Here is a 17667-nt window from a genome sequence, read left to right as displayed (position 1 = left end):
GCACATACCGCCCTCCTAATATGTGAGGGAGCCGTGTTAAAAAATAAAAAATCGCTGCTAATCGCCCTGAGGGCGCTTTTCACTCCAGCGGCCATGGGACATTTAATCTCCCTTGGGGCTAAAGGCATATAATTCATTAAACTTCGAGAGTCTATTTGGTTACATTTGTACACTCTTCAGAGCTAAACCAAAACTGACAGTGTTACCGTCTGGCCATGCCCACTGTCTGATAGATGACATCCGATATTCACACGTTTGCATGCTCAATACTTCCTCAGTAACATTGTCTTGCCGTTTAGTGAAAGCAGCACTATATATCTAACTTTGTTTTTAGGAAAACATTTTAATTTGTCCAATCTTTTTGGAGCATGTCAATAAAATAGAACCCACATTAACTGCTCTGGACCCAGCCAAAAATGGAATTATTCCACTTGTGTTTAACACTCAATAGGCCTAGTTACCTGCTGAGCTCCATTCACTGTGTATGATGATGAGGGCTCTGTATAAAGGGGAAATGGATGACCATTCCATTGGCCTATTTGCACTACACTAGGGCCTTCTCGTCTGCCAGGAATGGCCTAACATGGAATTAAACTAAATTAAAGCGAATACTAGCTTACGTATTGGCCAATGGCGCCATCGTGTGGCAGTAGTAGTAGGCCTACAGCCCTACACTCTGCAGACAAGTGTCAATGTGCCAATATCAGTGGTACAGAATCCAGATGTGCCAGCCCAGAGGCAGAGCCGCACATAAAGACGAGTTAAGGTGTTGAACGGAGTTTAAAAGGGACAGACAGACAGACAGACAGACAGACAGACAGACAGACAGACAGACAGACAGACAGACAGACAGACATATGCCTCCTATGTTGCCATTATTACATTGGAATTAATATTAAAATAAAGTCAATCTAACTAAAGATCAGCCTCAATCACACATATCGTCCACCTTTATATATATATAGGTCTATATAATTTATTTCCAATACCTTTACTTCTATTTCACTACATCTCAGATACAAATATCGTTTATTACTCCATAATATGAAAACTTTAGTTACTAGTTATTTATACATTAACCACTTTATCCCTATTTTTTTTTTTTAAATAGCCGATCCATAAGCTTGTAGATCTGCTATTTTCAAACATTTTGTACTTTTACTTTTGGTGCTTTAAGCATATTTTGAGGCCAATACTTTCGTACTTTTACTCAATACATTTTGAATTCTGGACTTTTACTTGTAACAGAGTATTTCTACATTGCAGTATTGGTACTTTTACCTAGGTAGACTATTAAGAAAATGTGAGAAGGCCTAAAAAAATGTGCAACCACTGCTTCTGTCACAAGTGGCGAGGAAGGGAGGGAGAGCAGTGAGAAGGGAGGAGGGGGTGAGTTTGAGTGGACAGGCAGGGTAACGGAGGGGGTGGCGTTTGAGTGAACGAGCAGAGGGGAAACCAGCGGATCTGGCCCTTTAAATCACAAATACAACGCATTCGGAGGTGAGTTTAGAGATATTCGGGGGATTTCTGTGTATACATTACATTGTACATTACACTGAATGTAACGGGTCTGTTCTGTATACGCCTCTTCTAATATCTTTTGACCGTTTATTATGTCCTCTTCTTGCAATCCTGGTGTTTTGGTCACCGAAGGCGGCTGTTAGCTGAGGAAGGCTTCATCGGTGTCACGAATTCGGATTTCCCAAGCCTTGGCCGAGAGAGAGGGTGGGGAGAAGTGGGGACGACCGGGGGTCAGTGGAAGATTTCATGTAGCCTACAGCGAGTGGACTAGCGTTAGAGATCTCACAACTAGGCTAGAATATCGGAAGTGTTTTCTGGCTCTGTGTGTGGGCCTAAACCGCTCAGTTTGCGTAATAGCGAAAAATAAAGGCATGCGCTCCAGCCTTCCATTCCCATTGTCGGATACGTTACAGGCTGGCTGTAGCTTTACCTCCTAAAACATGTCACCACCCTGTTCCCACAGCTAAACAATCAGGGCCTGTTTGGTAAAACCTGAAACGGTCTTGTCTGTTGTAAGGCTACGCTTTGATCAATGTCGCTGGCTTTAATTGTGCACAATGTCTGCTTGTGCTTGCGCGCATGCATGGTCTGTGTTGTGTGTGTGTGTGTGTGTGTGTGCGCGCGCGTGCTTGTACGTGCGTGCGTGCGTGTATATAGCCATGGGACTCTCCCGTGGCTATGCGTACGCACGCGTTCGTGCGTGCGCGTGTGTATGCATAGCCATGGGAGAGAGGACATGCTGTTCTATCCATCAAAATGCCCGCATTGTGTTTTCATACGCTTTGGACTAGAGGGCCTATAGGCTATCGGCCCGTTTAGCCTATCTACCGCGATCAGTGCTGACGATAATTCATGATCAATAAGCTTTAAGAATTTGCGCCTGAGCGTGGCTGATGAATTGCTCGCACTATGGCCCGTCCGTCCCCGCTACGGTTTTTGACAATAGGGTGGCTGTAAAGAATATGGACCCGGCTGGTCCGGACGAGAAATTGTCAGCACACATGTTCGATTCTCTGCGTCGCGTTTGAAGATAATCGGGGTGTTTATTGAGATTTGTGGTTGAAATGTGTTTTTTTTGGGGGGGCTCGCACACCTTCTCTCAAAGTAGGCTGATAATATGCCTACTTTCTGTCTTAGTAATGCTAATGCTTTATCAGAAAGTTTGAGAAATCAACAGGCTATAATGAAATCAGTGGTCCATTTGGTTCCATTTGTACACTCAATTAACATTGATTTTACAATATAAATTGGGGTCTCACAACTTAAGAAATACTATTGAATGGGGGTCTGTAGCCTAATGCATGTCAAACTGGGGGTCATTGAAATTAAAATGGTTGAGAATCACTGCTAGACCCACAAAACTTCTCTATGTGTTACTAAAGGTGGTCCCTGGTCACGTTTATCTTTTCAAATGGGGGTCCACAGGCTAATAAGTGTCAATTTGGGGGTCCTTGACATACTTTTTATACTTAATAAAGCAGAGAACGAATTACACATTATTTTCGGTGCTCCTGGAAGGAGCTAGCTCCAACATCTGGCTTTGTCCGGGCTCTGAAGCGTGGCCTATAGTACATCTGGCCTACATCTTGGCACAAAGCGCTCAAAGTTTGTTGTGCGCCCAGGGTCACTTTGGCGAAGCTTCGCAGGACGCTTAATAATATCCAAAGGGACCCTTACAGTTTTTTTTTAATTGTTACATAAATTAACATTTAATCAAAGTAGGTCTGTAGTGATTCTCTCAGATACTTCTGTAACATGTATGGCAAGGTGGAGAAAACAGATACAATGTGATGGTAAAGATCTGTCTGTCACACTCTGAAAAACTGTGATCAGAGAGAAAGAGAGACTCAAAACTAGATACTCAGAAACAGGAAATCAGAGACAGCATTCAAATAATAACAGTAGTCTCCATAACTCCCTCTCCCTGTGTGTGTGTGTGTGTGTGTGTGTGTGTGTGTGTGTGTGTGTGTGTGTGTGTGTGTGTGTGTGTGTGTGTGTGTGTGTGCGTGTGTGCGTGCGCGCGTGCGCGCCCATGTGCGCGCACATGCATGCTCACGCGTGAGCACACACACACATACCTAATTACAGACATGAATCTCAGCTAATCCACAGCAGGAGTAATTAAAGCTAGACTCTCTGGGACAGAGAGAGAGAGAGAGAGACACACACACACACACGCGCGCGCACGCACGCGCGCGCGCACGCACGCACGCACGCACGCACGCACGCACGCACGCACGCACGCACACACACACACACAGAATGTCTATATTATGCTTAGAACGTGTGATTTGATTAACTATGTACAATCATGCTTTTATAGTGTGCATTGAAAACTAGACCACTGAATCTATGCTGCACAGTATCATGTGTGTTTCAAATGGTAAGGCTGTTGTTACCCTAATCAGAGAACAATTAAACTATTTTTTGAATCATGATATTAATACAAATCAGGTATAAAAGTGTAAACATTTTTTGGGTCTAACTTTTGACCGTGTACAAATGTAAGCAAATTACCCTTACAGGTCTATTTTAGAGGTGTGCATTTGGCACTGCCCTTACATTTCAATTCGATTACAATTCAGGTATGGATTCGATTCAAGATGCATCACACTTTTCTATATTACTGCCCAACATAGAAACATTTTCATTTATTTCGTTTATTTAGAATGATATGTATAATATTATACACAGTATTACAATTATACTAGTAAGACGCCTCAGGGCGCGCAGCAATTCTTGGCCATCTGGCCAGTAATATCGGACCAGTTACCCATGTACTGTATATGGACATATGCTGTGAGAGCCCAAACAAAACATGCTTACTCAGTTATTCGTTATGTGAAAGTCCTATGATGTCTATGACATCTGACATCATACCCTTTTATTTACATGGAGATCCCTGTCTGTAGAACCAGCCGTTAGTGTGCTATGTGGCCGATGTGGCCTCCATGTATGGGCATTCCCTTAGAAGTCCTGTTAGATATGGGCTTAATATTGATGACATCACGGACCTCCATATATGGGCATAATAAAAGGGATTCTGTTAGTGTGACATCACAGTGAAGCCAGCGCGTGATGTCAGAGCGGCAAACCCATTCTATTTAGTGTGGTTCCCCTGACATCACAGTGATGTCAGAGCATGATGTCAGAGCGACAAACCCATAGAACCACAGTGTTAGGCGTTATAGACAGAGATACATACGCACAAGCTGTGACCGTTCACATACTAAACTGCGACCTACGGTCGCAATTATAATTAATATATAATTATAGGCTTTGATTGTCGTTACCTGTTGCTGCATCGATGCAGAATCGAGCGCGGACAAATTGCGATGCATTGCTGAATCGATTATTTTTGTCACCACTTTCAGGCTTACAAATGAATAAACACAGAGGGCTTTACTGTGTGTTTCTCCCCAGTCAACAGCCAACTTGCCTCTTCAACTCACCTGTGCCCTTCAGAGAGACCCTGGAGAGACCAATGTGAGCTCAGCTGCTCACAATTTGTGACTGTTCTCAGCCCAGCCCAGCAGTGTCCACAACTTGTCTGTGGCAGTTCACAGCTTCATTCTGACAGAGCAGAACACATTCTGCGTACCATCAGTCAGGTAGGTATCTCTCTCTCTCTCTGTGTGTGTGTGTGTGTGTGTGTGTGTGTGTGTGTGTGTGTGTGTGTGTGTGTGTGTGTGTGTGTGTGTGTGTGTGTGTGTGTGTGTGTGCGCGCATTGTGCTTTTCCTTAGCTTTATTACTTATCATGCAAATGTTATAATTGTATTTCCAGTGTACATTTTCTATTACAGACTGCCATCTAAAATGATATACTCGTGTTTAATACCACACACTCACCACATGGCGGTGCTCTAACTCTAACTAGTAAATTAGTTAAGCTCAATGCTAACCTGGTTTCATAAAATGTTTAATCTTGAATAAATGTTTAGGTTTTACTTTAGACCCTGAAATGGCTGCTAGCTGCCACACCATTTCCTTATACCGTAGGCCTACCTAATCAACATTTGGGTTGAACAATAGTTCTGGGATTATAACTCTACCTCCCTGTTTCTTTCCATCTTTGTCGTTTCTGTCTGTCCATGTGCCTGCCTACTGTCCCCACCCTCTCTCCATCTCTCTCTATCAGTTTTCTGTGGTGTTGGTGTATTCTGATGGATCAGTATGTCTACAACTAATAACATTGCCCAGGCCAGGAAACTGGTTGAACAACTGAGGATTGAGGCAGGGATCGAACGCATCAAGGTACAGAATGGTGTGTGTGTGTATGCGTAGTGTGCACGCACGCATGCGTGCGTGCACACTTGCCATTTCTTTCTCATCACTTCTACTCGGGTCATCACCCCCCTCTCCTCTGCTCTTTTTGCCCTTTCTCTGATTTATTTTCTCTGTTCTCATTCTATCCTTCTTCCCTGCCTGCACTGTTCTCATGTCCTCTTTTCAACCTCCTTCCTCTCTTCCCTGCCACTTTCCTCCCTCCTTCCTACTGCATATTATTTCTTGCCCCAGTTCTCCCTACATTCTCCTTCTAGCCTTCTCTCTTTCTCTCCTTTCTCCTTCCTGCCCGCACTCAACTGCCCATGGCCCCCCCTTTCTCTCCTGATTTCCTGTTCTGGGAGAGTGTTTTTTGCAGGTCCTTCAGTCCGAGTGTATCAAAAAAGCAACTGGGTTAAGGCAGCGGAAGCTTGTGATTGGCTGCGCAGAGGAGCCGAAAGTCAGGGGGACGGAGATACAACTAAACCTAACCTTAACCCTAACCCTAACCTCAGTAAAACTAACGCTGGTGAAATGCTAACCTGCCGACGCTGGTGAATGCTAACCTGGTGAATGTTAAACTGGTCGGACCAACGGTGCAAAAAACACTCTCCCTTCCTGTTCTCCCCTTGTTCTCCCTGGCTCCATCTCTCCTCCTGTCGCCACTCCACTTTACATTTTGATGCCAACACTTTCATACTTTTACTCAAGTACATTTTGAATTCCAGACTTTTATTTGTAACAGAGTATTTCTATATTGATATGTGAGTTATTTTTCCACCCCACATGCTTGCCCTCCCCTTTCCTCCTCTTTCCCTCCTTACTGTCCTCCCTCCTCTTCTCACTCATCTCTCTCTCCCTCTCATCCACTCTCTCTCTCTTTCTCTCTTCGTTGTTGTCGGGCAGAAACCGTGATCTCCATATTTCACAAAATAGCCAATTTACAACCTCAAAACATGTCTTACATTTTTTTAAATGAAAGTGGTTAAGCCTGTCTTTGGGATTTTCAAATATTTAACCAATGAAAAGTATTGACGAGAGCTTATGAATATATTATTCTAACTAGATCAACTAGATCTAAGCTCACAACGCGACACGATATGTGTTTTTTTTATCGCGATAAACGATAATAGCGATTATCATCCCATCCCTATTTCCACCTGACAGCAAGGTCTTCCTGGCTCTGTCCCTGCAGGTGTCCAAGGCAGCAGCAGACCTGATGAGTTACTGTGAGCAGCATGCCCGGAGCGACCCCCTGCTGGTGGGTGTCCCCACCTCCGAGAACCCCTTTAAGGACAAGAAGCCCTGCATTATCCTATAGCTGTGCTCCTCCCCTCCAGCCTTGAGACGTACACACACACACACACACACACACACACGCGCACACACACACACACACACGCGCGCGCACACACGCACGCACGCACGCACGTATAGTATACACACTTGCAGTTACACACATTCCCCCATCCGCATATCTACATTCACACATACAATACATCAATTAATTATTTTACCCTAACCCTTTTTCATTCCACACACACAAATACATACTCACTCACTCACACACATGCACACTCGTTTGTGTTCCTGCGTGCATGCGTGCGTGCGTTCGCTCACATGCGCGTGTGCACACACACACACACACACACACACACACACACACACACACACAGAGATAACTTTCCCAAACCACTTTGGAAAAGCGCCATACACCAGAGCAACAGCTAGGGGCAGGCATTCTAGCTCACAGTGGCTAAAATCAGTAGGCCTACTGAGTATAAACCAAGGTGCTTTGGTAATATTCAAATATGCTGTTAAATTAACTCTTAAGTGTCAGCTTAACTTGAAAAGGGATTTTGGAGATCACATGCAGTAGGATTGTGGGATAAAGTATTCCTGTGTTGTGATGCGAGGGGTTGGTTGGAGGATGGATGGCTAATCGTGGGATGGGTGTGGGAGTGGGAGTGGGTACGTGTGGGCGACCAACTGGGCACCGGTCATCCCTTACCCAGTCATGCCAGATACTAAAGCTAAAGTGCTTTAAGTTAAAAAATAATAATCACCAGGCCTGAGCCAAGGCCAACCAAGGTGTTTAAATTGAACCACATACTTGTGATTCGTCATGGGGAGTTGACACTTATTGTGGAGGAAATGTCCTGAAGCCTTGGAGTAGCCAAAAAGCATGTTCCCAACCAGTTTTATCAAAAGCTCCACCTCTGGAACTCCGGGGTACTTCTGTCTAAGGCTCCTACAATGGCAGTCCACAGCCTCCAGTCCAAAGCCCAGCTGTGCCAATACAGTAGACCGCTGCATCTAGATGCCGAACTACGGTGTTTCTATTCTCCACTGTGGTTTATGATTAGTGTCAGTGGACTTCAAGCTTATTAAGCTGATTTGAGATCTGCACCTAGCCACCTACAGTATGAGGTCTACTTTTGTCAACATGGGAGAGAAGATAGTGACCTGCTCCACATCAAAGTCAAGCTATTAACCCCAACACGTTTACAGCATTTTCTTTTTTCTTAAAGAAATACTAATTTGTGAAATATAACATACAGTATGTTTTGATTATTGTTTTGGAGCATTACTGATAGATGAAACTATTACAAAATATATTGATTTCTTTGTAGTATGTTTCGAGGTAGCCAGACGTTTGTTCCACTTCCCCTGCTTGATGCAGGATCAGATTTTCATTGTCTTAAGCAAAAATGAGAGGAGCTCTGAATCTGTGCCAGGGGTAACTTCTGCCTGTTTTGTTAGGTTCTAAGTGAAGGATTCTACTGTAACACAAAGCCTCCCAGTGCTTTACCCCAGAGAGAGAGTGGTTCTTGAACACTGACCAGCGTTCCAGTATATCACAGTTGCTGAATGACTGGTCATGCCCTAGAATCACGCTGCCTTCAAATAAAGCTAAACGAACCCAGGCTGGAGGTGAAAACTCTCAATGAAATAGTGGAATGAAGTTACCAGCTTTCCCCCTCCCTTCCTCCCCCCTCTTTCCTCCATTCTGGTCACTTTGGGTCTCATAAGAGACAAGCTTCAGTGATGGCATAATCAGTATCAGAGTCCACACTATCAGAGGAGAAAATGGAGGAAATGGATTGCTGGTGATGCCAATGCTGTTCCTCTGTTTGCCTCTCCTCCACATATAGCTCTGCTATAGACCTGCTAAAGATTTATGTCTGACTAGCTCCTTAATGCGTTGTGGGTTTCAATTGGTCAGGGAACGGATACCAGTGACGTACAGCAATGACCAATGAACTCATTGGCGCATTGGAGGTTCTAGTCGAGAAACTCTAATCACAGAGCAATTTCCTGTCTCTCTTTTCCTTTACCGTGCTCCTCCTCTTTAAAAAACCAAACTTGATTGTAAAAACAAAACACATAAAAAAAAGGATAAAGCTAAGATAAAATGAACTAAGTGTATAAACTTTCTTTCAGACGTGCAGAAGTGAGAGTAGCTGTTTTGGTTTAGTTTGAGTTTCTTCATTCTATGGAGTCCATGGAACCTGGTCAGTTGAGTATTACCCTGTACAGTGTTTGTAAGATAAGATAAGATACAAAAACATTACTCCGAACATGGAATCCCCTCAGTGGATGTTGCATTTTTATTAGCTCTACTTTGCCTAAATGTTTCTGTTCTGTCAGTCAGGATTCTCTCTGTCTTGAGAGGTTCAAGAGGCTTGTGCTCCTAGAGGTTGGTTTTAGCCACAGATGTGGACACAACACCCCATGAGGAACATACATACGACTTAATATTAGACAGGAAATTAGGACCTTGTATTTTTATGATTGTATCCTTTTTAAGATGATGAAACAACATCTGACCTCAGTTCAGTGGCTAGAACCAACCTCTTATCTACTGCAGAAGAATGATGGCAGTCGTAACATGATGAGAATCCATCTTTCTGTCTGAAGTCTTGTTTTATTGGGAGCAGAGATTGGCTGGGAGAAGGTGCACTTACTGTATATACATAAAAAAACACACACACACACACACACACACACACACACACACACACACACACACACACACACACACACACACACACACACACACACACACACACACACACACACACACATTTACAACGCAGTAGGTCCTTTGTTGTTTTAGATGAAAGTGTTTGCTTATGGTTGGGGATGGTTTTCCAGTACCTTCCGGAAGCAAAGGTCAAAGAAACTGTGAAAATCGGCCCGAGTGCTCTAGCTGGGCCGCCTTGAGCAGCATTCCTGTGGTGTAAACAGTACAAAGGCTGCCACGGGTTCACCGTATAGGTGTTTGTGTCCTTACATAATGTAACAACATACAACAATGTTCTCTTCAAGAACAACTGCAGTTAACTAACAGGTTGGAGTGCAACCGTTTTAGCTTGTTGCTCATGGACACTTTTGACACAGTATTACACAGCGTTCGGTTGGAGCCATGTTAGCTGTCGTGCAGCTCAAATGTGGGGTGTTTCAGTTACATGACAGCCCCTCTATTATACTGATAGACAACCTAGCCGCACCATGTCAGGGGTTTTGAGGTGGCAAACAGCTGTTTAGCATGTGTGGACTTGTGCGAGTGTGCAGGCATGCATGTGAGCATGCGTACCTCTTGCAATGCAAAGACAATATACATCTTAAGTGATTTAGTGTTGTATTTAATCTGAAGATTGTGTTTTATTCAACAAGTGAACAAAATGTGTCACTAGGGTGAGATACAGTAACTACATGTTTCCAGTCTGGTTTAAGTTTTTTTTTAGCATTAAGAATTAACCTTGAGACTAGTGGCAATATCTTGAGACCGGTGCCTCCCTCCACTGACAGATATGTTCACCTGTTCTAATAAAATAAAAATAAAACATGATTCCAAGATTCTGTACAAGACTGAACATGTATGATTACTGTTTTAGGCACAAAATCCTGGGCCCATCTCTTGGTTGCATTTGTTCCTTGAAGCATTTGCTTACATAACTTAACAGACCATGCTGAAAGTGCAGTTACAAGACAGGAGCAGGGGGGGAGTATCTGTATCAGTATGTGTGTATTCAGTATGTAATGTATGCGTGTGTGCATATGTGCTCACTTACTGGGGCCTTGGTGTTCAATAGCTGAGCGCAATGGAATAGCTGGAGGTGCATGCATGAGCATATTTGCTTGCATGCACATTCAGCCACATAGCACACGTGCATGCATGCATGTCTGTTTGTGAGTGTATGTGTGTTTTGAAAATGGGATGAGAAAGAGCTGCCTCCAGATTACAGAGTGGTATGTTGTAATTTATACCACATATCACAGTCGCACAGTGCAGGGTTAGCCTAACTCTCACTGGAGAATAGGTCATGCAGTTCTTACTGGGTCACAGCAGCAGATGACAGACTCACCTCAGCGGTCAGGTTTTAGTGGGGAAAGGACTGGCATGCCATTTTTTGGGTGGAGAAGATGGATGTGTGTGTTTTGTTTAGAAAATATTAACATTTCCTGTGCATAAATATGCGACTAACCCATTTTACAAGTGAACTTTTTGAATGGCTGGGTGGAGAAACAGGGACTTATACTGTAAACCCCATTTTTACACATAATTGTCCACGTGCCTCTCTAAGCTACTGACCAGCAGGAGTCTGTTGCCATTGTTGCTCTGTTAGGGTCTGAATACACTGAGAAATGTAATATTTGCCTAACAACAGCATAATTATTGGTTTTGTGGGAGTCTGCCTTTTCTTAAGGATATATTTCAACCTATCACATACAGATCAGTGTAACTTTCTCTCTTTTAGTGATAGTGACATCAACTAGCCTATTTGAGGGTTGAGGAAGTACACTTGACCTGAGAAGAACCCAATGGAAATGCACACGTCGTGGTGACTATATGGTGCTGCACTGCTACAGCAGAACCAAAGGAGTAGAAAGACCAGTCTGAGTCTGTTCAACGGTCCTATGGTAGGAACACGGTGTGAGAATGAAAGCAAGCAAGCACACATGCATACACACACACATGCACATTCACATACACACAATACACAGCTTTCCACCCTTGACTCCCAATGTTGTTTGCAGCCAAAACTCTGAAGGATGTTCTTTGTTTTTTTATTCATTCCATTGCTGGTTGGGCTGCAATCAGAGACAACCAATCTTAAGTCGTTGTGCAGTTTCAGAAGAATCAGAGCGATTCTTCTGATTGGTTGGTTGTTAGTTTGCCTTATAGTGGCGTGTGTTGTGCTAATGCTGGTTTTGGGGGCATCAGACTGAATGAGGTACCAGTCTTAAGTAGAACACTCGGCTTGAGATCGTAGTTCAGTAGTGGTGTGGCACTGTTCACACACAAGCCCCAAAAATGTATTTCTGGAATTGTGGGGAGAGTCGAGGCTCCTCATTGGTGAACCTTGTATCAAACATCAACCATTCGGCCCTGAGCCCTGCCTGAGACTCATATTTTGTGTTCTGATCTCCTGTGTAATGCATACAGTATTATGTATCTTTTTTGCCTTGATTGATTATGAAGAAAATATATCTATTTTTTGTAACTGTTCTTCTCTGATGTGCCATAACTCATGTTTTCTTGCACACTGTTAATATTTTGTGGATATTGCTGTTTAAAAACAAAAAGATGATATTGAGAAGTAGATAACATTAATAAAAACATGATATAATAACGCAAGCTTTGGTATTGGTGAAAATCATTTCTCATAATGTGTGCACCTGTTGCAAGGATAGGGAGGCATGCAAACAGGTGTGTCTGGCTATTTCCAAAGTACATACATGCACAACAGTCATGTTAGTACATACTGTATTACATAATGTACAGTACACATGCATGCAATTGACAAAGGCTTGTTGAATTCTATAAACAAAGGCCAGGCCAGGTAATACCTCCCTCCCCGTTAGGTCATTTTGAAAGAATGTTATTGTTGCCTTTCACCAGTGTCTGTCTGACTGTCCCTGTGCCCTTTGAAATCCGCCTGGAACAAGTCACATGAGACACCTGCAAGTTTCAAATCAAGGTCCTCCAACCTCCCCCTATCCATGCAAGGCCAATCAGCCGCGAGGTGGATCAACCACTGGCCAATGTGGAGCAATGGCAGCTGCTGTCGGAGTCAGCCACTCCCCTGTCCGGCTGATAGTAAACAAATGGGAGGCCCATGTGCGGAATGTTCTCTCTCTCCTCTGCTCTGCTGCCTGAGTTCTCAGAAGACATGTGAGAGGGAGGGTGGGGAAGAGAAACAATCGTGGTCTGAAAGGCGGGTAAAGGGAGTACATAACCTGGGCTGCAGAACATTGTGCTTACCTACAGGTGAACATGAGTAGATTGTACACTAAGGGCAATTTTGTGCATGCCCAGCTCCTCTACATTTGGCAAAGTGCATGCATTCAGCAATACAAAGGCCATAATGTACAGCAACACAGAAGCAGCAAACACTGCAGAAGAACAAGGTCAATGTTGTGGAAGAAACAGATCCTGCAGCTACCAGAAAGTTTGGCCATGCAAACGTGTCTCCAGGCAGGGCTATATTTGAACTCATGCTTTCAACAAACAGTAACCCTAATAACCCCTTAAGGCTTAGGACATGGTCTTGTTTGGCCTGTCTGTGAAAGGGTGAGTTTCTGTCCCCACCCCAGCCTCTCTGGCTGACTGTCCTGTGTTAACAACAAGAGGAAACCATGGTTGCAGAGACAATGCCCTACGTACGTGTGTGCTTTTTTCCATTCCCGAAATGCTATGTCAACACATTACTCCGCTATCATTACTAGTTCCATGACGTAAGCATGTTTTGTTTTGGATTACGAACAGAATCCAAATGGACTGATATGGCGCAGTTTGTTGATTGTTAAAACAATAATTTATTCACCTGGACCACAAAGCCCAAAAATAGCTCATACATAATAAGGTGTTGTGCACAGCACAATTCCATAAATCACATGTAATTTTTCTGCAACATTAAGTACCACTAGACAGCATACATCTTTCTCTTAAAGGCACTAATTATCAGCACAGTCTTTCAAACTAAAATCATAGTTAACATTTTACTTTTGATCACAGACAAGGCACCATTTTTCTGTTGTGGCCCTCAGCATAGAACTATTTGTTTTGGAATTCAGTCACATTTTTGCAATGCCAATGAAGCTTGCATGACATCTCCATTTCAGTTCGCATGGCAGTTATTACTGAATAAGAATCACCAGCTTGTCATTGTAACAAAAAAACACATTATACTGTCATGCATGTGTCGGCAACACACACGTACAACACACCATCTTTCCAATTTTACAACCTGTGACACTTGGAATCCCCAGCGTACAGTAGTTGCATGAATACATTCTCCTCAAGTGTAAAACCATATGATACAGATCACCAGCATTGCTAGCATTAGATTATTATTATTATTATTTATGTTAAACACTGGGGAAAACCAAGTACGTTAAAGATTAACCAACAAAAGGCATATTTTTAGAAACCTAAAAATACATGGTTTCTGTGGGACTCGATGCACGTGTATCCAAATGGCATAAATATTCCACATACCAACACCGCCTTTTCCATGCGTCACTGTGGCAAATGAATGTTCCAATCCAGAGAACAGATTCTAGAGCTCAACGTCCACTCCATAATTGCTCTGACTGTTCCTCTCCACTTGCTCTGAAAGAGAAGCATTCCTGCTTGGTTGCGCTGGTAGCCACCTTGTCCTCATTCAGGACAGCACATCTGCAGTCCACTACAGGCTGTCCTACCATGATCGCCCAGGTCATCAGCACCTGAACTTGTGAGTGGAGCTGCAAAGTGAGAGCTCCTGTTTTGTTGGTACAGTATTGTGTTTTGGAAGCCCCCTCCGCCCTCCTCAGCGCTCCTGCAGGACTAGTTCAGGCACCCACTGGTTGAGGCTTCGGCTTTCCCTGCAGAAGTTCCCCACTTCCAGGAGTCTGCAGTGGTCTGCTTGGGGGTTCTGCAGCGGAACAAAAACAAAGTAGTCAGCTACAGGTACGAAAGAACACGTGTTCAGCTGACTCGTCCTTGAGCAAGACAAAGGACCTCAATTCATTTAACCAAAGTCTCTGGATAAAAGCGTACCAGTTAAAGTTAATGTCTCAAGACAGATTCAGAGCTCTGCAGCTGAATCTGTCGGTAACTCCCATCACAACGTTTAGAGTTGTTATTATGATAACTAAGGAGCACCACCAGAAGAGTGGTTTTCTGACGGGTTCGCAGATTACCTTAAAGTAGACACAAATGAGGAATGTTGCAGTGATTATAAATAGTTTTCTCACAGTGCACAGTTTACCATGATGCACCTCATCCGATACCTGACCTGATCCCATCATATGCTACAGTATATGTCGTGTCCGTTAAATGTGTTCATTTAGCCGTGAGCAGCAGTAACATTTTGCACATCCACTCTGCCGAGTCAACTCACCGTCACCAGGATGCAGTGGAGATCTCTGTGATCCTCCTGGTTTCTGTTGGCATCCATGGTGACGAGGGCCTGCTCCAGTAGCCGCTGCAGCCGGTGCACCCCGGAGACGCGGAGGATGGAGATGCCGCTGTCGCAGCAGAACGACTGCAGCAGGGTGAAATGGATCTGAAGCGCCACGTCAACCTCACTGTCGGCCGCCAGAACACATAGGACCACATTGTCTGGGTCTCTGAGGAAACAGGAGAATAAGTCGGTTACGGAGAGGATACTTGGCCAGGATAGAAACTCAGAGTAAGAAATTATCGGATAAAATGAAATCAACAAAATTCAATAGATATTAATCTGAAAATTAAGCTGTATACTGGGAAAATTGGTAGGTCATGTGAAAACTGATAGGTTTAATTCTAGCAATGTCTAATTCAGCAATGTCAAAATAAACAGACCAGACAATTAGTTTATCAATGACTCATTGGCTGGCTCTCACTGTATTTTCCACCTCAAATGTGTGAAACTGGAAATGACCAAGTATAAAACTCAAAACTCACGTATTCAGGAGTTTAGCCGACTCATAGATCCCTATGGTCAGGCAATCCAGCCTTTGAGCGGTTACAAGAAGCTCCTCAACAGCAAGACTGACAGACTGCATTCTGCAAGGGAGAGAGGATAAGAGCACAGAAGTTGACTCGCATGTAGGCTATTGCATATTAGGCTACTTGTTGTGACATAACTCACAGATGCACATTTAATTTCCTCTACTTGGGACATAACTCACAGATGCACATTTAATCGCATCTATTAACAGTACACTAATATGCATGGGGAACAGATGCACATTCCTTAAACAGACGGAGCTGTGATGTAGATGGATTAAATGCAGATTGATAAACTGAATTAACTATATACATGGCATGCATAGTTAATGCATGCAAATACCAATGCAACATGCATTTTCCTAATATTGCGCTTGCTTGCTCAATGTAAACGGTGATGTTCACATAATGTAACTTACTGTAAGTCACACGCGTTTCCACATGGCTCAGCAACTCAAGTAAAAAACGAGCACGGCTTGCCATAAGTTGCCAATGCCTGATAACTGCAAAGAACAACACCACTTACTTTTTCTAGATGATATCCACCAGAGTATTTATGTTGTTTTTGTTTTGAATTGTATTCCGAAAAGAAAAGAATGTATAGCTCTCCCGCGACTTGAAGGTTCCACACGTGACAGCTGTATACGCAAATGACAGTGTTGAGTCTTGATTTGGCAACATTGCGACACACTTTACTGCCTGCCTCCATCTGCCTACTAGAGGGCGTCACCGAAACTGTTCCACCTTTGCGGCTCAAAAGAAATACATTTTCTTTGTGCAAGTGAGTGGGCACTGGGGCCTTTACTTTTGTTTCATTTATATGTAGGCTTAGGCCTATACTTAGGCTATTTTTTATTTATTTTTAAAAGGTAAATGTTTACATGAAAATAAACAAATATCCATTTTAAATTGCTTATATCAATCACACATATACGGAGCCATGGAGTGGACATACACTAATTCATACACACACACAAACTGCAAAATCCAAATTTATCAGAATTTCCATTCTTTTTTTTATTACGAGATACTGACTGACAGTGACACCTTGTGGTTAGTTGTGGTAAGGGCTACAACTTGTGATTATATATAGTGGGCTACTTGTTAAATGGTTTTGGAATGATAAAACAGGAGATTGACTTTTTTTTTAAGCGTTTATTGTTTAGGTCATACAATCATTAACAAATCAGAACTGTGTGTGTGATTCGATCCACTTTTACAAAAAAAAAAGAAAAAAAAGTGTGTGAATATTAACACAGAGAAAGTGATATGAAAAGCCAGATATTCTTTCAATGGGTGCTTTGTAATGGGTACTTTGTGCACAAGAAATTAAATGCCACATAACTGTGGTTTTCATGTCAACGACCCAAATTGTTTTGTATTTAGCCTAGCAGCGGAGAGGGACAGCGAATGCATTTTCCGGCAGCGGCACCTGCCGCGACGTCGCCTACCGACACCGGAACTGCCGACAACAGCCGCGGCAATGATTCCTATGCCGTGGCAATTATACCTAATCTGTGGCAACACCGGACAGTTAGGACTACTACTAGGCTACTAAGGAAAGGGTGGTACAGACAGACAGACAGACAGACAGACAGACAGACAGACAGACAGACAGATAGACCCATCTCTGGCAGCACTGCGGCCGCCGCCGATGCACCGGCGGATCGGGTATAGTGTGTGCCAGCGGCTACGTCATTGTAGTCCTTAGCGGCCATTTCTTGGGTAAAAACACAGGTGTTTCAATTGTTTGATTGCATAGAACTAATGCTATAGTCTAATCAGAACACCTGTGTAAGGCTGTGTTTACCCAAGAAATGGCCGCTCTTAGAACTACATTTGGCACACCGGGACCGCCGGTGAGGCCCGGCGGTCCCGGCAGGTGACGGCGGCTATC

General features: G+C 43.4%; 2 protein-coding genes across 3 annotated transcripts; one reads left to right on the top strand and one right to left on the bottom strand.

Moving 5' to 3' along the window:
- Positions 1–1429: 1429 nt before the first annotated feature.
- Positions 1430–12392, top strand: LOC308305611 (guanine nucleotide-binding protein G(I)/G(S)/G(O) subunit gamma-7). Its single transcript, XM_080750431.1, has 4 exons — positions 1430–1500; positions 4945–5132; positions 5661–5776; positions 6981–12392. Exons 3-4 carry the CDS (start codon positions 5696–5698, stop codon positions 7104–7106), a joined length of 207 nt encoding a protein of 68 aa, XP_080606557.1. The 5' UTR covers positions 1430–1500; positions 4945–5132; positions 5661–5695; the 3' UTR covers positions 7107–12392.
- A 1446-nt stretch (positions 12393–13838) lies between these two features.
- LOC308305768 (growth arrest and DNA damage-inducible protein GADD45 beta-like) lies at positions 13839–16398 on the bottom strand. 2 transcript variants are annotated; one of them, XM_080750637.1, is made up of 4 exons: positions 16297–16398; positions 15726–15827; positions 15181–15409; positions 13839–14712 (listed from the first exon to the last, which is right to left on the bottom strand). In XM_080750637.1, exons 2-4 carry the CDS (start codon positions 15824–15826, stop codon positions 14608–14610), a joined length of 435 nt encoding a protein of 144 aa, XP_080606763.1. In that variant the 5' UTR covers position 15827; positions 16297–16398; the 3' UTR covers positions 13839–14607. The 2 variants fall into 2 exon arrangements, with proteins under 2 accessions (XP_080606763.1, XP_080606762.1); XM_080750636.1 differs by having other exon boundaries at positions 16190–16327.
- Between the last annotated feature and the right edge of the window lie 1269 nt (positions 16399–17667).

This window comes from Nannobrachium achirus (genome assembly GCF_963921795.1).
Source record: "Nannobrachium achirus genome assembly, chromosome: 20".
Lineage (NCBI taxonomy): Eukaryota > Metazoa > Chordata > Actinopteri > Myctophiformes > Myctophidae > Nannobrachium > Nannobrachium achirus.
This window is presented reverse-complemented; position numbering and strand designations above follow the sequence as displayed.

Bases quoted from the DNA above. Each gene is read 5' to 3' on its own strand.
- LOC308305611 (XM_080750431.1), top strand. From the start codon at position 5,696: ATGTCTACAACTAATAACATTGCCCAGGCCAGGAAACTGGTTGAACAA. The intron at 5,777-6,980 runs GTACAGAATGGT...CTGTCCCTGCAG, and splicing joins CAGGGATCGAACGCATCAAG to GTGTCCAAGGCAGCAGCAGA.
- LOC308305768 (XM_080750637.1), bottom strand. From the start codon at position 15,826: ATGCAGTCTGTCAGTCTTGCTGTTGAGGAGCTTCTTGTAACCGCTCAA. The intron at 15,410-15,725 runs GTGAGTTTTGAG...CTGTTTCCTCAG, and splicing joins TCGGCTAAACTCCTGAATAC to AGACCCAGACAATGTGGTCC. The intron at 14,713-15,180 runs GTGAGTTGACTC...GTTCCGCTGCAG, and splicing joins TCCACTGCATCCTGGTGACG to AACCCCCAAGCAGACCACTG.